Genomic DNA, 23,424 nt, shown 5'->3' on the forward strand with positions numbered 1-23,424 from the left:
GAATTAATTAGAAACGAACAAATGCAGAATAGGTACATCAAAAATGTTTGTGGCTATTAAATTTATTACAGTAATAAACCCCTACATAGAATAACTATCAGCAGAGATCAATGGCAAGACACTGTGGCTCAGTCCAACAGCTCCTCCCAAGCTAGTTAGGAAATCCCCAGAAGTACCATGTGCCTCAACGGATATTAATTAATATTTCCCATATGAGTATCATCTTACTTCTAGTGTAATCAGAACTTCTATGAATTTTAATCACTAAGTTTAAGATATTTCAAAGAGGCACGCAGACTAAGAGTTAGTTTCAATTCTTTGTATTCCTTTTAATTCTGACCCATAGCAGACTTTCTGTGAGTATAACTGATATATCATTTCTGTAAATAAAGAAAAATTACTTTGTCACCATATCAGCTTCATCTTTCCCATTCTACTTCTTACCCTAAGCATTATGACTTCACCAATCCAGAAGCAAGGAGACAAAAGTATTATTCATCAAGATTTGTGTAGACGCACCGGAGCTCAGCTGAGAAACTTACAAAATTTGAATACAATTACTAAGAATATGATATAGATAAAAAAGATAACTCCTCACTTAATAGCCTCAACAGGTGGAGGGATGAAAGTAGGACTGACAAAGGCTACAATTAACAGAATTACCAGTAAGAAGTTTTCTCTTGTTGTACGTGTCCTCTCCCTCATCCTATAACAAATACACTAATTGGATACACAGTGGAAGTCAAGAGGAAAACATACTTCTGATGTGTTGGCATATTCTCCATTTAACATTAATTAATAACAAAAACTTGCATAAAAGAGGGCCATATAGTAATTTAGCAGATCGTATGGGTGAAGGGTCAGCCCAAGTTGCTGACAGCAGCTAAAGATTCTTAATCTTTAGTATAAAGTGAGGGAAAAGAAATTCCCATACCAAACTACTAATGTGATCACTGACATAGCTAAAAGAAAAGGAGGACCTGTGGCACCTTAGAGACTAACAAATTTATTTGAGCATAAGCTTTCATGAGCTACTGCTCACTTCATCGGATGCATCCGCTGAAGTGATCTGTAGCTCACAAAAGCTTATGCTCAAATAAATTTGTTAGTCTCTAAGGTGCCACAGGTCCTCCTTTTCTTATTGCAGATACAGACTAACAGGGCTGCTACTCTGGAACCTGACATAGCTAAAGATCTTTCTTGACATCAAGGTGAAATAAGGGAGGTTGTGCTGGGTCTGACTGAAATAAATACCTTCTCTCGCATGTGAAAAGAAGAAACAAAATAACAGCCAGGGATATTTTGCAAAATGAGAAGTAGGACTGTATTCTATTTAGACCAAAAGTCTCATATATTGTGGAAATTCAGGAGATTTCCTTCCCTGAAGTACTCTGGGTCAGAAGAGAAGGAAAAAAAGTTAGATTTGGCAAGTGGCTCACAACCAAGAAAATGCTTGTCACAAGAGAGTGACGACATAGAACCGTAAGAGGTCAGGGAGGAAAGCACTGACCAGATGTTCCCAGGAAATTTAACTAGGGTTTCAAGAAGTATCATGTATACAATTTCCTTCAAGCACTAAGAGAGCCAAAAAGCAGAGGTGCTGTAGATACTGAGCAGAGTGCTGCAGATACTGCTACCATCCGTTGTGGACCCTATGGTATCTTACATTGCAATTTGACACTGCCAGCTGACTCAGGCTTACGGGGCTTGGGCTAAACGGCTGTTTAACTGCAGTGTTAAACTGCAGACATTTAAGTTTGGGCTTCTGTCTGAGTTCTGGGATCTTCCCACTTCGTGGGGTCTTAGAGCTCCAGCCTGTGACCAAACATCTACACCGCAATTAAACAGCTCCTTAGTCCGAGCCCCATGAGCTCCAGTCAGTTAGCACGGCCCAGCTGCGGGTGTCTAGCTGCAGTGTAGACACACCCTAAGATACTATTTTTGAAGCACAAAGCAGATACTTGTAACACCAAGTACCAAAACTGCAAGTAGATATCCCTTGTTGTAATTAAATTCCCCACTAGATTCTAGAACAATGTGCTAATGGGACAGAATTAAGATTTGATATGCCAAGATCTACAGAAGAGCGTTTGTACATTCTCAGAGTGTGCAGACTCAATGGATTTCACAGGGGGACTGAAGTGAGACACTGTAGCAAGGCGAGTTAATGATCCCTGCTATTCTGAGAATCTCATGAAGAACCAGACTGACTGTACTTTGATGCCAAGGCATCTTGGGAGATTGTTAGATGCAGACCTATAACCTTCAATATTCTGCTATCTCAGCCTATTGCTACATTAGATAATCTCATCGGTGTTCACTCTGGGAATACCAGTGTACCTGTCAGCATTATGAAGGTTAAAGGAGTTAGCAAAGTAGCTCGTTTCTAACTTGAGGAAGCAAGCAGCTCCCTGCTAACACTCATACTATAAATATTTTATTATAACTCAAAGTGGATCCTGGTCCACACCTCCATATTTGGCTGAAGCTAGATTTAGTCCTCCTATTCCCATCATACTAGTAAAGGAGAAGAGACTGGGAGGCAGAGGCCCATTTGGAGGGGGACACAGGACGGAAAGCAGCTTTAAAAAAAAAAATCTAATCTCTCAGATTTCTATGGCACCTATCACCATGGTATCTAAGTGTGAAATGAAGATGATGGAAATGAAAAAACTGTTCCTACCCATGCCTTGAACGGCACAGTTAGAGAGGCCATGTAAGTAGTAATAAGGGAACCAATGAAATTCTTCATGGCCCAGGATGAGCTAGAGCAATCTGGAGGGGAAAGATTGTCTAGTTCCAAGAGTGCTCTCTCACATATTTTGTTGGAGGAGAAAGGCCATGCAGGGAACCCACAGAGCATAACAACTGAAATGGAAAGAGGAGACAGGAGAAAAACAGGGCAGGATCATATTGCTCCCACTCAAAAAAAGAAAGTGAAACTCTAGCCGTTACTTTGCAAACCTCCAGCCCAGTAGATGCCAGAGACACTAGAGAAGCAATTTCAGAACTACCATAGCAAATCCCATTAGATTTGAAGGTGTCCAGAGCCAGGCTTGTTCACCAAGGCATTTAGGGAGCTTGCATGGGGAAGGAACAGCAACTCATGCTACACAAGCGAAGACAAGGCTGGCAGAAGGAGCTGTAGCTACCTCCCAAAGGCAAAGGCTCTAAAGGCCAAACCCTTAAAAACAGTAGTACTTAAGAGCTCAGATTCTCCTCACTCATGGCCTCCCAAGTGGACCTTCCAGGAGAAGTGAGCATAAGTAGGTGAGAATAAAAGACAGAGAAAGATATTGTTGCAGTTGGCAAACCCTGAAAGGACCATAGAAGGGCACCATATGAGGAGTAAGTGAGTCTGGAGAGGTGGCAGAATTCCAACCTCACACACCTGCAGCCTCCTGAAAAGCCCCAACCAGGGAAGATGGGTTGAGACACAGAGTACAGTAGTCGTTTAGGACCCAGACAGTTCAACCTTGTGTCTAATGCTCCAAAGGGTTGGGAGCACTAGGCTGCTGCATTGCAGTCAGCATTGCAGGGATGAATAACTTAGTCAAGAGAAACAGCCCCCACTCCCTGGCTAAAGGAGGGGTCCTCTGGACAGAGCCAGAATCTGAGCACCAGGAGAAAGTACAGAGGAAATAACAGAATCAAACCCCCTCCACACACACAGCCTCAGAGCCAGCTGTGAAGCAGAGTTCTTTCCTCTGACTTTCATCTTTTCTCGTCTTCTTTATTTCTGGACTGGAGACTGAGGGCGGGGGAAAGAACAGCTAATTAGAAGATAGGCACAGGACTGCACTCCATACTTCCAAAACAAAGGAGACAGAGGTAGAAGAGGAGTGGGTGGGCTGGCGCCTTGCCTGAAAGTTCTTCTGCTTCTTTTTGTCAGGGTAGGCAGAGAGAGATAACGTCTAGTGAACCAATTCTAGCATAGGAGAGGAAAGAGGAGAGATACAACAACTTAGACATTTTTTGTAATTATTTGAAAGATTAAAAAAGTATTAGGACAAATTCATCCCTCATGTTTCACCACCACAAACTAGCGGAAGCCAGGGCTGATAGCAGAAAGTCCACCTGAAGGTTGAGAAATGGTACAAGCTACCTGCAACTTCCTCTCCACAAGGAGGCCTGGAGCAAGAAGGCCTAGCCCAGCAGTGCTAGGGATGTGCCAGCCCGGCCAACTAGGAGACATGCTGTTCAGTTTATCTCCCAAGGAGTTTCTGCCAGTGAGACTCCCATACTGGCCTGTATACGCTGCTTCCCCAGCAGAACCCCTATGCAAATGGTGGTGGAATGTGAATTTCCTTAGCGTTTAAAACCTCCTTTAGAACAGCTGCCTCCAAAGGCGTGGGGTGGAGGGCAACTGAAAACTAATCATTAAGATAAAAACAGATATGTGTTTAAAGACAATTTTCAACTACCTTAAATATTACATTTCCTTTGCAGTGTCAGGTAAGAACATAAGACCAGCCATACTGGATCAGACCAAAGGTCCATCTAGCCCAGGATCCTGTCTTCCGGAAGTGGCCAATGCGAGGTGCCCCAGAGGGAATGAACAGAACAGGTAATCATCAAGTGATCCATCCTGTCGCCCATTCCCAGCTTCTGACAAACAGAGGCTAGGAATACCATCCCTACCCATCCTGGCTAATAGCCATTGATGGACCTCTCCTCCATGAACTTATCTAGTTCTTTTTGAGCCCTGTTATAGTCTTGGCCTCCACAACATCCTCTGGCAAGGAGTTCCACAGGTTGTCTGTGCGTTGTGTGAAAAAATACATCCTTTTGTTTGTTTTAAACCTGCTGCCTATTAATTTCATTTGGTGAACCCTAGGTCTTGTGTTATGAGAAGGAGTAATTAACACTTACTTATTTACTTTCTCCACATCAGTCATAATTTTATAGACCTCCATCATATCCCCCTCCTTAGTCGTCTCTTTTCCAAGCTGAAAAGTCCCAGTCTTATTAATCGCTCCACATATGAAAGCTATTCCCTACCCATTTTTGTTGCAATAAATATAGGTACAATAAATATGTATTTTTAACCACAGCTAGGAGACATTCAGTCTCTACAATTAGCTTGTAAGCATGCTGTAGTCATGAACATGTATTAGTCAGGGGCATGTTCTGTTCTTTTTTCGAGTAACTGTAAGATGCACTTGGCAGCACATGTCTCTCACTCCCATCTCACCCCTTGCCCCACCCTGCCCTATCCCAACAACATAGCTCTTGGCCCTTACATATTACTGCTTCAGGTGCAGTAAGGGCTATATCTGATCCTAAGCTCAATCTTTGGATTTGGTCTTTCAGCTATCTTTAGCTCCTACTGATTCAGTCCTTTGACTGCATGTGTGAAGAGGTAGCTTCCTGAGTCCATTCATGGTTATTAATTTGGTTTCCACAGAGAGGTTTTACAAATAAGAATTTCATCTAAGAAAGACATGTGTATTAAAGATACAAGGAGCAAGAAAATCTGTGCTCTTGAGTTCTAAGCAGAGTGCCAATATACAGCTGATGAAAACAGACAGTTTGCAATGTTATACTTGCCTCTTCTTCACTGCTATTATCCTCCTTTTCTTTTTCATCTTCTTCCTCTTCTTCAGCTTCACTGCTGGAGCTCTCCTCTTTCAACTCAGTCTTCCAGTTACTGGGAACAGTTCTGCTTTTACGGAATTCAAGGGCTTGGTCAAAGGCTGCAAGAAGACCAGCATTTATTAGCATTAGAAGAAGGATCCATTTGCTCCAAAAAGAAAAGAAAAGAAAAGAAAAGAAAAGAAAAGAAAAGAAAAGAAAAGAAAAGAAAAGAAAGATTAGGGGAAGGCAAGGGAAGAGTGAGAATCCAAATCATAGGACTTTAGCAGTGTTGTTCCGCAGCCACTCCTTATCTGCATCCTTATGCAGAGGTGCTCAGCCATGCATACCCAGTAGTCTCTACATCAGGCACTCCAAGCTATTTACAGTTGTTACTATTTATGCTGAAGTGATGCCTAAAGGCACCAACCCCCTCTGTTAGGCCATGTACAAACACATAATTAAGAGGCATCCCTGTCCTAAAGAATTTAGGGTCCAAATTAATGAAAAGATGCAACTTGTGGATAAATAAAAGGGTAGGAATGGGAAATAAAGAGGACTGAAGTAACAACAATATAAGCATTTATTTTGCAAAGATTAGTTGAGCACACAATGTAGCTTGCCGAAGAGCCCACCTCTTCAGCATGCAGAATGTGTGGAGGCAACCCTTTCAAGGCTATCCTGATGAGTGCACCATGGTGCAAACAACTTTATGAAGGTGCAACACAGGGAGGCCGGATTTCAGACAAAATCCATGAAGTTGGTTTCCACTACATTACTACTCCTTTTGTTTGTTGTTCCAGCATATATAATCAATGCATTACAGTTTTTATGCTTTTAAAGATTGTGCTTGATGACTTTTAGAAATGAAAAATTTCTATAAGTCTGTAGACAACGTCATAGGGAAGCCATATTTCTGTAATTTTACAGAATGCAAAAGCATGCTTTCTTACATATTTGGTGCAATATATACCACTAGCTAGTTGTAATTAATCAAGAAAAAAATGCTCTTTTTGTATTTAAAGGCTATTCTTACCTTGTTTTAACAAAGCATCAGGCTTTGGTGAAGTTTCACTAATTTCTTGAACATCTTTTCTTGGTACAGAAGCACTAAAGAATTTAAAAGAGTGTTGACAAGGCAACAATTATTTAAAGTATACTTCTTAAAAATCACATATTTTTAAAAGCCAGCATTTATCAAACTGGGGATCCTGACCCAAAGGGGGGGTCGCAAGGCTAAGGTCGTGAGATCAAGGATTACCATACATCAGATTTTCCCGGACCTGACCTTTTTTTTTGGTCCTCCGATCTCTGTCCGCGTAGGTTTTTGAAATACAAACAAATGTCCGTGATTTTTCCTGGCTCATCCTGTTTCCTTGCCTTCAGAACTGGGTGGTCAGACAGCGGCGGCTGCTGGCTGGGGCGCCTACCGCTGGAGACAGTGCCATCACTCTGCAGCAGTGCAGAAGTAAGCGTGGAATAGTATGGTATTGCCATCCTAACTTCTGCACTACTGCTGGCGGGAGCACTGTCTTCAGATGTGGGCAGCTGGAGAGCTGTGGCTGCCCAGCTCTGAAGGCACAGCCACTGCCAGCAGCAGCGCAGAAGTAAAGGTGGCATGGTATGGTTACTTAGCTCTGTAGGGATGTGCACTGATGCCATGAAAGCTATGTCCAGAAACAAGGTGGCGGGTGGGGGGGTAAGGTCATCACTGCCTGAAATATTTTCAAAGGGAGGGCCCAGAGAAGAAAAATAGTTTGACAAGCCCTGTTATAAAGGGATAATATCAAACAATACACAGAGCTATTAAATGTGTAGAAAGAGCATATGAAATGTATCTGGACAATAAATCAATAAATCACGATTTATCATGCAATTTTATTTCAATAAGACAATATCTTCTTCAGCGAGTTAAATATTGCTGACAGTTAATTAAAATATACCCTTTTCACTATTATAGTTTTGTACAGTATTAAAAAAATGGAGCTGAAAAAATCCAACTGCCTTAAAAATTTGGGTGCACCATGAGTAGGGCTCCATGTCTGTCATGGAAGTCGCAGAAGTCACGGATTCCATGACTTTCCGTGACTGCCGTGATTTCTGCAGCGGCCGGTGTGGCTGACCCCAGGGCTGCCCAAACAGATGGCTTCAGGGTCAGCTGTTCAGGTGACCCCGGGGACAGCCACACCATCCGCTGCTGGAGCGGCTCTGCAGCCAGCTGCTCAGATGGCCTCGCAGCCAGCCGTACTGGCTGCTGCTCGGGCGGCCCCGGGCAGCTGGTCCTAGGAACCTCCCGAGCAGCGGTGCCCATGGCAGCCAGAGCAGCAGCTGCTCTGGAAGTGGCCCCCAGCAGTTAGTGCCATTGCCCACCCCCTCTCCCCCAGGTTTAGTCAGGGGTATTTACAGTACAAGTCATGGACAGGTCATGAGACATGAATTTTTGATAATTGCCCATGACCTGTCCAAGACTTTTACTAAAAATACCCATGACTAAATCGTAGCCTTAATCATGAGCATCCATTCATTAACACATTCAGGAAAGCATTTGCTTAACAGCAGGTGTCACACACTTTAGATGGTGCACATATTTAATTGGTAGCTTCTATGTTTCTACTCACAATTTACCATCCTTGAAAGAACGAACTAGAACATTGTCCTTTTTCACTGCAATATCATCACTACAATCTGGACAAACCACCTACAAAAAGATAAGAAAGAGGTAAACATTAAAAAAAAGATATGCTGCATTTATAACACTTTGAGGAATTATTTAAAGCCTAACCAAGCAAGCCGCTTACCACCCTTACCTCCAACTGACTTCAATGGGAGTTGAGGGTGCTGAGCAACTCTCAGGATTTCACCTTTAAGGGCCAATCTTGCAAATGTTTAGGAGAGGAAATCTGCTCCTCTGTAAAAGTGTTAGGGGCCCTTAGTGAGGAAAAAATGGTTACTCACCTTCTTGTAACTGTTGTTCTTTGAGTTATGTTGTTCACATCCATTCCAATCATGTGTGCATGCGCTGCGTGCACAGTTGTTGGAAATTTTCCCCTTAGCAGCTCCTGGAGTGGCACCTTCAGCTTCCTGACAGAGAGGGGAGGAGCGGGCTCTGCCCTGTTTGTTTATGTAAAACATGGCGGTGGTATTGTGCACTTGAAGTCTGTCCTTGAAGGTCTGGCAGGCTAGTCTCACCGCTCTGAGCTCCTTTATATTGATGTGGAGCGGGATCTCGGACTGTGACCACCTGCCCTGAGTCTGTAGATCTCCTAGGTGGGCCCCCCAACCAAGGTCTGATGCGTCCGTTACTAAGGTCATGGATGCCTGAGGAGCGCTGAATGGGACTCCCTTGTACACCATGCGAGGGTCCAGCCACCAGCATAGGGTGTCAAGGACTCGTCCTGGCACTGTTACTACCGAATCCAAACTATGTCAGCCTGGGTGATAAACTGAAGCGAGCCAAGCCTGGAGTGGCTTGAGTCTCAGTCTGGCATGTCTGACCACATAGATGCATGCTGCCATGTGTCTGAGGAGACTCAGGAATACCCTTGCAGTCGTGGTGGGGTACCGCTTGAGAGTCTGAATGATTCCTGTTAGTGCTTGGAATCTGGACCCCGGCAATACCGCTCTCACCTGAACCAACCATGTCTAGCACCGCCTCAATGAATTCTATTCTTTGGGTCAGTGACAACGTCAACTTGTCCATGTTGAGGAGGAGACCCAGTCTCTGGAAGGTATTTGTGACTAACCAGACTTGGGATTCCACCTCCTCCCTGGAACACCCCCGAAGCAGCCAGTCGTCAAGATAGGGATACACCTGTACCTGCCTCTTGGAGAAAGGTCGTGACCACCAACATGCACTTGGTGAACACCCGGAGGACCATTGATAAACCGAATGGGAGCACCGTAAACTGGTAGCGCTTGTGATCGACCACAAACCTCAACAAAGAAATGTCTGTGGGCCAGACAAATGGCTATGTGGAAGTATGCAACTTTCATGTCGAGGGCAGCATACCAGTCCCCCGGATCCATGGAGGGAATGATCGAACTCAGAGAGACCATGTGGAACTTCAACTTTACCATAAACTGGTTGTGTCCTCGCAGGTCTAAGATGGGTCTCAGTCCCCCCCTTAGCTTTTGGGATTAGCAAGTAATGGGAGTAGAACCTCTTGCCCCTTAGTTCCTGAGGAACCTCCTCCACTTCCCCTAAGGCGAGGAGCGATGCACCTCCTGGACAAGGAGTTGATCATGAGAAGGGTCCCTGAAGATAGACAGGGAACAGGGGTGGGAGAGAGGGGAGGAGCAGAATTGGAGAGAATATCCCACCTCTACCATGCGAAGGACCCAACTGTCCGATGTTATAAGGGACAATGCATGGTAGAAGTGGGATAGATGGTTCAGAAAGCAGGGGAAAGGATCCAGTATGGAGTCTGGCACGCTGTCCTCAGGCGCCCCATCAAAACCCTTGTTTGGATCCTGACTGTGGCTTAGTCGGACCCTGGCCCTGGCGTGACGATTGGTTAGGAGGCCTACGCCTATTGTTCTTGCCCCTATGGTGGTGAGGATCCTGCCTTGGGTGGGGTTGATATTGCCTCTTCTGTTGCTGTGGTTGAGGCTTGAAAGGTTTTCTCTGGGTAGCAGGTGTATGTATCCCCAGAGACTTCATTGTTGCCCTTGAATCTTTGAGGCTATGGAACCTCGAGTCTGTCTGGTCTGCAAACAGCCCTGCACCCTCAAAGGGAAGGTCCTGCAGGGTCTGTTGGACCTCTGGGGGAAGACCTGAAGCCTGGAGTCAGGAGGTTCTCCTCATGACCATCCCTTAGGAGATGGTTCATGCCTCCGAGTCAGCCGCATCAAGGGAGGCTGAAGGGCCAATGCCTTCCCCTCCTCAACCAGAGCTGAGAACTCCACTCTTGACTCTTCAGGGAGCGTCTCTTTGTACTTGGACATATCATCCCAAGAGTTAAAGAAGGCGCCGCTCCAGGGGGTTCCTTAGCCGACCCAACGGGAGCTGCTAAGGGAAAAGTTTCTGACGACCGTGCATGTGGCATGTGCACACCTGATTGGAACGGACATGAACAAGCACTCGAAGAAGAATTTTTATTATGCAGACTGAATTTTTTAAAAATAAACTATAAAATATGTGCCAAGCAAAGGCACTGGCACCCACAAAACAATGTTTAAAAATAAACCCAGCAACAGCATAAATATAATGCAAATTAATCAACCCCCCAAGTCCTACAGCACCTCAACCAGCCTTACCCAACTTTGAGGGGGAGGGATAGCTCAGTGGTTTGAGCATTGGCCTGCTAAACCCAGGGTTGTGAGTTCAATCCTTGAGGGGGCCATTTAGGGATCTGGGGCAAACACTGGGGACTGGTCCTGCTTTGAGCAGGGGGTTGGACTAGATGACCTCCTGAGGTCCCTTCCAACTCTGATATTCTATGATTCTATATGCAAGGGGAGGGCCTTGGCGAATGCCATGAAGGCTGGCAACTCTGGATGTTATGGACCTGAGGAGAAAGGGGTTCCAAACATCTGGGACCTAAAGTAGAGTGCCCTGCCAGCCACCCCCACCTCTTACAGTAATGGAGCTTCAGTGCAGGCGACTCTACTGACTGCACTTGTCCCAGGGTATCACTGGGATAGAGACAATTTCTTAGATAGGTATATCTTATGCAATGTAGGACATTATAGGTCAAATGAACATCTACAATCAATTTGGAAATCAAGAGATAGCTGGTGCATTTTGTAGAGCATAGGTTCCATGTGCTCACAAAGAGAAATACTGTTTAATAACAGGTTTCAGAGTAACAGCCGTGTTAGTCTGTATTCGCAAAAAGAAAAGGAGTACTTGTGGCACCTTAGAGACTAACCAATTTATTTGAGCATGAGCTTTCGTGAGCTACAGCTCACTTCATCGGATGCATACCGTGGAAACTGCAGCAGACTTTATATACACACAGAGAATATGAAACAATACCTCCTCCCACCCCACTGTCCTGCTGGTAATAGCTTATCTAAAGTGATCATCAGGTTGGGCCATTTCCAGCACAAATCCAGGTTTTCTCACCCTCCACCCCCCCACACAAATTCACTCTCCTGCTGGTGATAGCCCATCCAAAGTGACAACTCTTTACACAATGTGCATGATAATCAAGTTGGGCCATTTCCTGCACAAATCCAGGTTCTCTCACTCCCTCACCCCCCTCCCAAAAACCACACACACAAACTCACTATCCTGCTGGTAATAGCTCATCCAAAGTGACCACTCTCCCTACAATGTGCATGATAATCAAGATGGGCCATTTCCAGCATAAATCCAGGTTTTCTCACACATCCCCCAACTCCCATACACACACAAACTCACTCTCCTGCTGATAATAGCTCATCCAAACTGACCACTCTCCAAGTTTAAATCCAAGTTAAACCAGAACATCTGGGGGGGAGGGGGGGATAGGAAAAAACAAGGGGAAATAAGCAGCACATCAAATTCTGCACCAGCTGCAGTTTCTGAATAGATTAAGTAGTAGCCCCATGCAGAGAACATTACAGCAGTCTTATTTCAAGGCGACAAAGGTATGGATCCCTGTTGCTAGGCCCAAGAAACAGATGCAACCTCCCAACCATCTGCAAATTGAAAAAGGCCATCTTGGCTGTAGCTGTTACCTGATCTTCTAATAGCATCCAGGACCCCAAAATTGTACACCTGGTCAATCAAAGGCAAATGCACATCCTCAAAGGAGAAGAAACAGCACTCACACACTATCACTTCAGGTGACTTACCTCAACCAACACCACTTCAGTCTTTTCTGGATCAAATCTCAGCCAACTAGCCCTCCTCTGTGCTCTAATCTCCAGATAATAAGTAATGCAAACCAATAGCTCCAGATGAGTCACTGGAGATGGAATTATAAAGCTGCAGGGAATCAGCAGACTGAAAATAATGCAACCCAAGCCACCTCACTAACTTTTCCAAAGGTCTCATGTACACATTAAACCAGAGGGATGACAAGATGGAGCCCTACAGAACACCCTCTCTAACAACATTCAGGTAGGTTAGATCAAGACTATATAAGAGCAGCCTCTAGTATACTCCTCATCAAAATTAGGTCTTTAAATTAAAGGCAATATGGTCTAATGCAGGGGTAGTCAGTTATTTTTCGCAAGGTCCAAATTTCTTGGTCAACGTACAGGCAAGGTCCAGATGCCAGAGACAATAATAAAAAATAACAATGATAGTAAGCAAATAAAAAGATTTTGGGGTCCGTTCAAAAGTGCCTGGTGGTCCAGATTTGGCCCATGGTCCAGTTATTGACTGCCTCTGGTCTAGTGCACTTAAACACAGGACTGTGAGCCAGAGTCCTCACTTCTAACCTTGGCTCTCTTACTGACTCACTGTGTAGGTTCAAACAAGCCTATGAACCTCTCCCTACCACAGAGGAATATTCTGAGAATTAGGGTTTGCCCAAAAAGAAAAGGAGTACTTGTGGCACCTTAGAGACTAACCAATTTATCTGAGCATAAGCTTTCGTGAGCTACAGCTCACTTCATCGCATGCATCCGATGAAGTGAGCTGTAGCTCACGAAAGCTTATGCTCAAATAAATTGGTTAGTCTCTAAGGTGCCACAAGTACTCCATTTCTTTTTGCGAATACAGACTAACACGGCTGCTACTCTGAAACCTGTCAAGGTTTGCCCAGTATCTTGACTAAGCATAGCATTTCAGAAGCATCAAAGCTATTCCATCTTTTTTGCGGTCCAGAGAATATGTACTATGATACCAAATACAGTATAACAGAGTGAAAAAAACACATGCTGTGAAGTGTATTATTCAGCATTTTAAGTATATGTCTCTGTTATTCATACCAATATATAGTCATTATTAACTATAATGTACAATAAAATTAAGCCAAAGTTTCTCTACAACAAAATAACGTTATTTAGAAGATTAAATTTAAGGAGGCACTAAATCCTTGGCTCACAAACTGAGAAAATAAACCCTTGGAGGCAGGCATTTTATCTTTTTGGCACTAACTTTACACTATACACAATGTGCTGTGTATATTTATGGAGCCGCATAACCGATTACAAAGTTAACTTGAGGGTGGTTCCTGATAAGGCACCGAAAAAAGTACATACTTCATAGTACTTGGGAAGAATTAGTCCGCACAGCCACAATGGGGACTAACTTTATTTTTAAACTATATTTTAAAAATGCCCTCTGGTTAATTTGAGACAGGGTATGTTTCTGTAATTTGTACAGATTACACATTTTTAAGTTTTAACTGCAAGATTGTGAGAATAAGTAAACTACAGCAAAATAGCAGCAAAAAGGCAGCAGTGAGTTTATTAATCATTTGTTGAGCACCAACAGTATACTCTGTATTGGCACATGATTAGGTAGAAAATGATGTATGAAACAGAAGAGTTTAAACTGGAGAAGAATGAGTGGAAGGGTGAGCAGCAGAACAAGTCTCGCATCTTGTTTTTTCAAGAGACAGTAACAACAAATTGTAAAATTATATTAAAGTAGATCCACTGTTTGCATTAACACCTTACATTATGAAAAAAATTTTAAAATCTAATTTGCTTTTCACTATTTATACTCTTCATTTGCTTTGGTATTTACTCAGTTTGGATAATGAAAGAGACTTCAATTTCACTTTTGTATTACAACATTTACGTTCTCTATACTGAAGAGAGTTGTATAAATACAAAAGGGATCTTACTTCTAGCCATATTAGGTTTGGTTAAAACAGTATGATCTACTGAAAGAGAATGATGTTGTTTGCTCAAGGAGGGTTATAGCTTGAAGCAGTTAAACCCACAACCAACCAGAATACTTCTGACTAAGATTACTTTTTTGAGAAAAAACCATACACACACCCTTGTTTTTAAAAAGAAAAGGAGGACTTGTGGCACCTTAGAGACTAACAAATTTATTTGAGCATAAGCTTTCGTGAGCTCACGAAAGCTTATGCTCAAATAAATTTCTAAGTCTCTAAGGTGCCACAAGTCCTCCTTTTCTTTTTGCGGATACAGACTAACACAGCTGCTACTCTGAAACCTTTTTTTAAGAAAATTAAGTACATTGAACAACAACTATGTTGTCCTATGAAATTTCGTAAGAGTGATGTTCTACTTTCTAACCCGTGGGAAATTCGCACAACAGTACTATGTGGGGAAATGTAAACTTCATACTTGAGAGTAGGACAGAGCTTCTGAACTATGACTACTTACAAACCCTCCCCTCCATATGTATTACTCTGACAGTGGCTTGCAAAGGGTAGATCTCTGTGGAATAAAGTTTTGTGTAAAATAATCTGTGCTGACTAGGACAGCACTAAAAACTCTGAAAATAACCTGTCCTAAGCATGGAAGTTTTCATTTTGCCAATTCAAGTAGAGGCTTATTTTTGAGACTTTCTTCTCAGTTCCAGATTGTCCAGGTAAGCAACAGAGACAACACTATGTTATTATTATGGCTAATGTTATTGGCTACACTGGCAACAACCTGAGAGATTAAAATTGCTGGGTTTTGGTCACAGTGGTGGGGAAGTTTTATTTGCAAACCGTGCTGCACTACTGAACTAACTTTGAAGTATGCTGTAGTTTTAAATAATGACTGCCCCTTTGGTCTCTGTGAGAGAGGGATATGTGGTGATTAAAAAATATTGCTAAACTTCTCGATTTGTAATCCACAGGACAAATACCCCAGAGAATACTTATTTTGTTTACCTAATAATTTCCAAGAAATACCAAGCTATTTTAATCTCCAAGAAAAAGCCAAAAGAAACATCTCCTGCCTTCACCAAGACCCTGGAAAGATGCATTGTAACCAATCCAGCTATACTTGAAGATCTTATCTCCCAGCTACCTTGAGTAACACTACCATTGATTTTCAGATAAACCCAATCCTACTGGAGGGTGCCGAAGGTACAATCAAGGGAACCTGTTGATCAGTTATGAGTGTGTCCAGGAAGCCTGTCCAACCAAAGGGACATAAAAAGGTTTAAACTAATAGAACTGATTGTCTCAAGAGGTACTGAACAGGAGGTATGGGGATACGCCACCATAGTTTTAAGTACAGCCTTCAATTAAGTAAAATGTTTTATTTCTTTACTTATTTTTAGTTTTTCATAATGCTACCATCCACTGACAAGAACATCTCACTGCTAAAAGAAAAGGAGTACTTGTGGCACCTTAGAGACTAACCAATTTATCTGAGCATAAACTTTCGTGAGCTACAAGTACTCCTTTTCTTTTTGCGAATACAGACTAGCACGGCTGTTACTCTGAAACATCTCACTGCTAGATATTCTGCCCTTTTTTGGCTAGCTTTTGCCGGCTTTGTTGATTCTCCCCTCCGAGCCTCCTCACCCCGACCTCAACAGGCACTGCTGCACTCCCTCGGAAAGCCACTGGACTGCACAGCAAGCCACAGGAGGAGGGGAGTAGCAAGTTTCAGAGTGAGAGCAGAAGATGACAGCTACTGCACTCACCAGGGCTGTTGGTGCAGTACAGCAACTTTTCAACAGAGGGAGTGCACAGGCCTCTTTGCTAAAAAGAAAAATAAAGAGTCTTCAGCAAGTCTGCCCCAAGAGCCAAAGAGAAATGAGCAGAATACCTCACAATGAAAAATTCATAGCCATTCTTATACTATGTATGAGAAAACCATTTTCTAAGTATACCGGCCAGATGCAAATGAAGTTTTAGGTGTTTTAGGTGTTTTCAGTTAAAAAAAAAAAGCATTAGTTAAAATCAGATATTTAGTCAAAGATAGTTAAGTGGAAATTTCCTTTAAAACATGATAGTAATCTATCTTTGTATTCAGCTAGAAAGATCATGGAAGAACAAAATAAGGTACTTATTCAGTTACTGAGCATTTCTTAAATTATCCCTTTTAATGAATCTTGGTATTGAAATAAAAATCACAGTAATCTAGAAAAGCTAACATTGGTTATTTAGCAGTGAGCCCTAATTAACACAAGTTATTCAAGTGAAATTAAGAAAATCAGTAAGTCTGATTATTTGAAAGATTACAACCACATTAGCATTTGCTTTTATTAGCAAACTTTTTTGATATATATTTCCCCTGGACAACTATGATACTGTTTAATGTTAAGAAACATACTATTGTGTACATTGGTTGCATGTGAGCCACACAGGACAAAGAAAAAAGGACAATTACTATTCATTTGGTGCTTATAAAAGATTAAAAGCCTCTACAAAATAAAAATTAAACACTTACCAAGGCTGGAAACCACAGAACTTTCTTTTTATCCACATTAACATAGTCTACACACACGACTTTTCCTAGTAGTTCATCAGTTTGTTTCCTATCATCTTCATCTTCATCACTGGATGAGGATGAAGATTCTTCTTCTGGGCTACAATGGGAAACAAGAGAGACTTAAACTAAACTTCATGATAGTGTATAGGTTTATAACCTGCCAATCAGAGAGGGTACAAAGCTAACTATCTGAAACGAAATTAAAGCATGGATAAGAGGAGATTTTTTTTCAATTTACTATAGGAAATTTACAAAAATAGAAAAGGCTCCACATACTGTAACTCCAAAGAATTTTCAGGATGCAGTTTGATCACCACAGCATAAAAACCCAAATCACAGAACTTATTAAATCTTTAAATGCCTTCTTTTTTTTTTTCCAGAGAGACAAGGTGAGTGAGGTAATATCTTTTATTGGAACATCTCCTGTTGGTGAAAGAGACAAGCTTTCGAGCTTACACAGAGCTCTTATTCAGGTCTGGGAAATGTACTCAGCGTGCCACAGCTAAACGCAGGTGGAACAGACTGTTTAACTTAAGTAGTTAACACATATGGAAACTCCACAGCATGAAGAAAAGGAAGCAAAGCTTAACAGCAACCCTTGTGTTTAGCTGTGACACTGAAGTGTCCAGCAATGCTCAGGCTACATGAAGGGAGAGAACTGAATCAGTTAGCCAGAAATCAGAATAGTCGAACATTTTCAGGGGCCTCAAGTGTCTCTTTAGGAATAGAGTTTCTTTCAACTAGAATGGAGAACCTGGTAGAACTGAAACCAAGAAAAGGTCTGCCTTTGGGACAGACTCCTCACAAATCTTGTCCTTTGGAAATCTGTATTATTTGGACTTGGCTGCTAGGAGAACTTATAAGCAAAGTTTTACAACTAGAAAGGGCCGAGGATTTAATGGCTAGATAGATAGGAAAGACGCCTTCTTCTGTGTCACCTTTCAATACAATTTTGCTATTCTTTAGTGGTCTGTTCTCCAATGACTGAAGTGTGAGATAAGGTGAATAACTGGAGGATTTAAAAAAAGTGTTACATGTCTCAATTTCCCTCCCAAATATATCTTTTCGTTTCCTTCTTTATCATGTTGTTAAGCATTTTTCCCCATTTTTTTTTAAATAGCAATTGCATACATTGATAATATTTTTAAAGAAGTCTTTCAGGCTGCTTCATAAGACTTTGGAACCTCTTGTAGAAAGAGGAGGAGTCGTCGGTAACCCCAATGTCTTTGTCAGATCAGTCAGTATGGTGGAGGGACAGCAGGGGAGTGGGGCAATAGAGAAATTGCTGCTGAGCTTTCCGTCAGTGTGGGCACAATTTGCCTTTCCTTTACTTCAGTTCAGTCAGTGTCGACAATAAGATAAAAATAACAGAGGGAGCTGTCTCTGCTGTGACCATGTCTATACAGACAAACACCCAGAGAAAATAAGTTTTAGTGAGAGAGAGACAGACTGAGGAAAGTACATCAAACTGACTCTGCCATAAGTCAGTTGGAAGCAAAAGGTGAAGCAATCAATCACAAACTAATGTACTGAGGGTGAAGAACAATGGTTTGGGCTCATGTGTAAATATGCTGCCTCTAAAGTAAAATTTTATTCACAGAGCCCTCCAAACATCATTGATGATGCTGGTGCAAACAAGGAAGTTAAGTGAAAAGACGTGTTAATTTCAAGCTCTGTTATTCCAATGGGGCAGGCTCAATGTACCAAAAAGAATAAAATGTATAAAAATCAAACACATTTAAGAGTATTATGAACAAGGGAAGAGTTTAATATAAGCAGTATTTTAAAAAAATGACTATTTAAATGTCTTCTTAAGCACCTGTCAGAACGAAAGTGACCCTACTGTATTCTTGTGAAGCACATCTTTCTTAAGTACTAAATTTATTGCTGAAGACTTCAGGGATCGGCAATTTTACTGTTTGAAAAATAACAGAATGTCTAAAAAAGGAATCATAAGGCCTTTTGAAATTCTTGATAAAACCCACTTCTACTGTATATAGTTATTTTTTTCCCACTACAGCACAAAATGTTTTAGTCTGCTTCCAAGAAGTACGGTTTGCAGTAGAACCAGATGGTCAATTCTGCAGTTTGAAATCTTCAGAAATCCCCTTTTCTCTGTTTTTTGGAAGGAAGTGCATTTTTTAATAGGAACACTGAAGCACTAGGATAGCCTTTTTGGTTGTGGTAATGTCTTCAGTCAATTGCTCTAGTCCAAAGCTTACTCCTGGGGGAATTCTGCACCACTGACCACATGCAGAATTTATGTCCCCTGCAGATTTTTTTTTCTCTGCAAAAAATACATTCTGCTGGAGAGGCACTGAAATTACACCTTTTCCCCATCGGGGCTGCTATGGCACCAGAAGAGAAGGTAGTCAGCTCAGCCAGCCACGGACAGGGAATGTGAGACTGCATTCCTCACAGTGCCTTGCCCTCAGGACTAAGGTAAGAAACCTCAAGGTATGGAGGGGATGGACAGAGCGGGGCACATGGGGCTGCTGGTGGGTCACATAGACTGGGGTTCAGAAGGGCTAGTGTGGGGGGGGGGAGACTGAGGTGGGAGCACAGGAGCTAGTGGGGTGACAGCATTGAACCAGGGACTGAATGGGAGTGGGGATGCAGGGTGACATGGGGACAAAGGGAAGCGGATGGCTGAGTGGTGGTGTAGGGACACATGGGGATGGGGGAGGAGGGATGGCTGAGTGGGGGTGAAGGGACACATAGGAACAGGGAGGAGGGGTAGCTGAGTGGGAGTGCAAGGACAAATGGGGAATGGGGATAGATGTACCTGACTGAATGGGAGAGGCTAGGGGTCAGCCTGGGTCTGCATGGGGGAGACTCCCCAATTCCCTAACAATCCCTACCCCCTCCAAAAAAAACCCAACTGTTTCATATTTCTCCCACCCGTACCCAACCACCTTCCAGGTTCACTCCAGGCTCCTTCCTGGCAATTACTTCCCTCTCCCTCAGCTCCCTGTTACCCCTGACTCCCAAGCCTTTGCATTGCTTCTGAGGGGAGCAGGAAATATGTTTCTGGATTGTAGTTTAAATGAATTATTACTCAAAGTTTTGTATTAATATGCCTAGTAATGAATGTCTTTCTCAGAAAACATTTCCTGAAACTATTTGGTTGTCTGTATTGTTACAGACATACTTGCTGACAGGTATTTCAAAATAAATGACCAAAATAATTAAAACTGGCGTAATTATATTGTGTTATTTTGATAAATAAAATATGCAGAATTTTAAAATATTTGTGCAGAATTCCCCCAGGAGTAAAAGCTGACAAATGAATTCCACAGAGCAAAATACTGAACATTGCTTTGCAGATACTATCCAAAAGGTCCAATTACAAAGCTAAAAGAGCAGTAACTTGGGTTAATAACAACTTCTGATAACTGTGTTAATAACTTCTGCTCACCATTGGAGCTGTTAACGCAAAAGAAAGAGGAATTATTCAACCGAGATTTTAATGTAGATTTTCTGTAGATCATGAATATCAAGATGTTTGGTTCCACGGAAATTTGGCCACCATATTTGTAGCAGTTTATTCTTCAATGTCACATTTGGTTGCAAATGTTGTACTCTTTTGAAAAGGGTGAACAATCTTTACCCATGGGACAAGAATTATGTAAAGAATTCCCAAAAGACTGCTTTGGGAGCCTAGAGGCTAAAAAGCCCTCTTGTCAGCTACAGCTATAGATTTGTAACTGTTTGAAAAAGTTTTCAAACAGATAGAGCCGAACACAATTTCAGCTACTGTTTTCAGAACCTATGCTAGTATCCTGCCAGAGGGAAATCTATTGCATGTTTTTTTCTTTTTTTCCCCCTTTATAAAATTCCTGTCCACAATGAACAGTGAAATTGTGCTAGCTGGAAAACACATTGAGTACTTGTTGCAATCCTTGCAGTACAGCAAAGCAGGAGAAATTATTTCCTGACTTACTCTTCAACTTTAGAATAATGTCACTTTTCATTCAACTTGCTAAGTATCTTAAAAATTTATAGAAGTCTGAAATATACAAAAACTTCTGGAATTAATGACACAATATAAGAAGGTAAATTAATGCAGAGCTCAAACAAATGATTGAAAAGATATTTAACTTACATATGATTAGATCTCCTTCCTCTGTTTGTTTTCTTTCCTATGACAGGAGTACCAAAATGTTCAGGGTTCGTGAGTGGGAGCTGATCTAATGTCTGTTGGAAGATCATTAAACTCATTAAAACTCAAACCAATAATTTTTCAAGAGTTTATACCAAGTCTAAGTTTGTATATACTTTAATAAATGTATTTTTTGTAAATGGAAAGTCTCCCTACAGACAATGTACTCAGAGCAGAGACACTGCTTTAAAAACAATGGCCTTGTCTTTTAGAAATTAACATTTCACAGCAACTACCTTCTTCCACGTGCCCATTCACACACACACACCCTGAAGGCCCTATTCTGAGACCACTTATCAGTAAAGGAGAACAAACTCAGGCAGCGGGACTGACATCCTGATATGAGATACTCCTTTCCCCTTGCTAGATGAAGCACATTCTGCTTCTGAAGCACCCGCAGATCCACATCCCAATTATACATGTAAGGGAAATGGACAAAGGTCCCTCGTAGAAAAACTGAAGTTAGCAAGGCTGACCAACAGAGACCGGCAAACCAAAATAAGCTAACTTTCTTATTAATTAATGACAAAATATTCCACAACTATGTTCTTGCAAGAAAGAAGAACAGAGTCTGGCAAGAACAACATGTTTCTCAAAGATTATAAACCAGATGTACTTAGGAAGAGGGTACTGGCTGGAAAGGCTGAGAGAGCAGATCTTAATTTAGGTCTTTTCTGCATGAGGGTGAAAAAAAAGGATCTCAGAGACCTACAGTACCTTATAGAGCAAGCCTTTGAAATTGGAGTCTTATGGAGAAGTTGTTCTCTATTATCATTCACAATTGTAAATAATTGGTTTTTAGGGCACCTAGAGCTTTTTCTATTGGCATATTTTATTGTTATTTAAATAACAAGTTGAATAACAATGGAAGTTGACACAGTTAAGGGGCAAACTGCCTCTTAGAGCCCTTCTAGTCCTTCTCAAGTATACCCTCAAGTGACAGGCCCTGTGTCTTGTACCTCACTCTAGATGGAACCAGTGGTGAGCTGGAGCTAGTTCGCACTGGTTCGCTAGAACCGGTTGTTAAATTTAGAAGCCCTTTTAGAACAGGGTGTTCCGCGAGGGACAACTGGTTCTAAAAGGGCTTCTAAATTTAACCCGCCAAAAGTGGTGCCTTAGGCGCCGACTCCATGGGTGCTCCAGAGCACCCACCAGCAGCTCCCCGCCGCACCCCTGGCCCCAGCTCACCTCCACTCCGCCTCCTCCCCTGAACGTGCCGCCCCGTTCTGCTTCTCCGCCTCCCAGGCTTCCAGCGAATCAGCTGTTCACGCGGGAAGCCGAGGTAGGCTGAGAAACAAGCAGCGGCTTCCTGCTCAGGCCCAGGTGAGCTCGGCCGGAGGTGAGGTGAGCTGGGGCCGGGCAAGGGGTGGGGAGCTGCCAGTGGGTGCTCTGTACCCACCAATTTTCCCCGTGGGTGCTCCAGCCCCGGAGCACCCAGGGAGTCGGCGCCTAAGGCGCCACTTTTGATGTGACCAGTGGGGGAACAGCTGCTCCCCATGCTCCCCCCCAGCTACGCTTCCCTTTCCCTAGGAGCCAGAGGGACCTGCCGGATGCTTCCTGGGAGCTGCCCCAGGTAAGCACCGCCAGGACTCCCCACCTCGTCCCCCCCGCAGGTGCCTCTAGCTCTTAGGATAGGGTGAGCACCCACTATGGTGGCCCACGAGACCCTCCTGCCTGGTTCTGGGCGCAGTCAGGGGACAGGGGAGGGGGTGGATGGGGCAGGGGTACTGGGGGGGGCGTCAAGGAACGCGGGGGGGTTGGATGGGGCAGGAGTCCCGGGGTGTGGGGGTGGGCAACGACCCTCTCATAGGGTGAGGAGGGAACCTGTTAAGATTTTGGCAGCTCATCACTGGATGGAACCATACAACCAACTACTCTGGGATTTGGTCTCTGAGCATCAGTGCACCTCTCCCAACTGTAGAAATGAAATAGGCCCAACTGCAGTTGATGCCTGTAAGCTCTTTCACTCCTGGCACCCAGGAGCTGATTAAAGTGACTCAAGAACACATCTTCAAAATACAGGGTTTTTTATTCCTCCCCCAATGGTACAAAGCACACAGATTAAAGGGTAAAAACAATAAAAGGCATATACACGTGGGTCTTACTTACACCCTAATCTTTCCTTGTCAGATTTTTAAGTTTCCCTCACTCCAGCCAACCTCCATCTCCAGCTGAAAATAACAAACTGTCTTGCTTGCAGCAGGCTCTTTCTCTTTGTGTGTGTCCCCTTGCCAGCCTGTCAGCTCTTCCTGTCATTTCCTGGGCAGTTTTCTGGCCACTCACACAACCCTCATCCTTTTCTATATCCCGGGTCCTGTAATGTCTTAGTGTTCCCTTTTCTCTCCCTCTTCCTAGCCTTGGCAAAACAGCTATGTCACCAGGTTTGGGGCTGAGGAGTC

General features: G+C 42.9%; 1 protein-coding gene across 4 annotated transcripts in view; it reads right to left on the reverse strand.

Annotated features, from left to right (window-relative positions):
- ARID4B (AT-rich interaction domain 4B) overlaps positions 1–23,424 on the reverse strand; it is a 139,914-nt gene that overhangs the window by 55,975 nt on the left and 60,515 nt on the right. For all 4 annotated transcript variants that reach the window (XM_073338149.1, XM_073338148.1, XM_073338147.1 and 1 more), the window contains exons 7-11: positions 20,969–21,060; positions 16,822–16,960; positions 8,193–8,272; positions 6,611–6,684; positions 5,551–5,696 (exon numbers count right to left, since the gene is read on the reverse strand). In XM_073338149.1, coding sequence (XP_073194250.1) covers positions 5,551–5,696; positions 6,611–6,684; positions 8,193–8,272; positions 16,822–16,960; positions 20,969–21,060 — 531 coding nt within the window. The remainder of the gene's footprint in view (positions 1–5,550; positions 5,697–6,610; positions 6,685–8,192; positions 8,273–16,821; positions 16,961–20,968; positions 21,061–23,424) is intronic.

This window comes from Lepidochelys kempii, chromosome 3 (genome assembly GCF_965140265.1).
Source record: "Lepidochelys kempii isolate rLepKem1 chromosome 3, rLepKem1.hap2, whole genome shotgun sequence".
In the NCBI taxonomy this organism is placed as follows: domain Eukaryota; kingdom Metazoa; phylum Chordata; order Testudines; family Cheloniidae; genus Lepidochelys; species Lepidochelys kempii.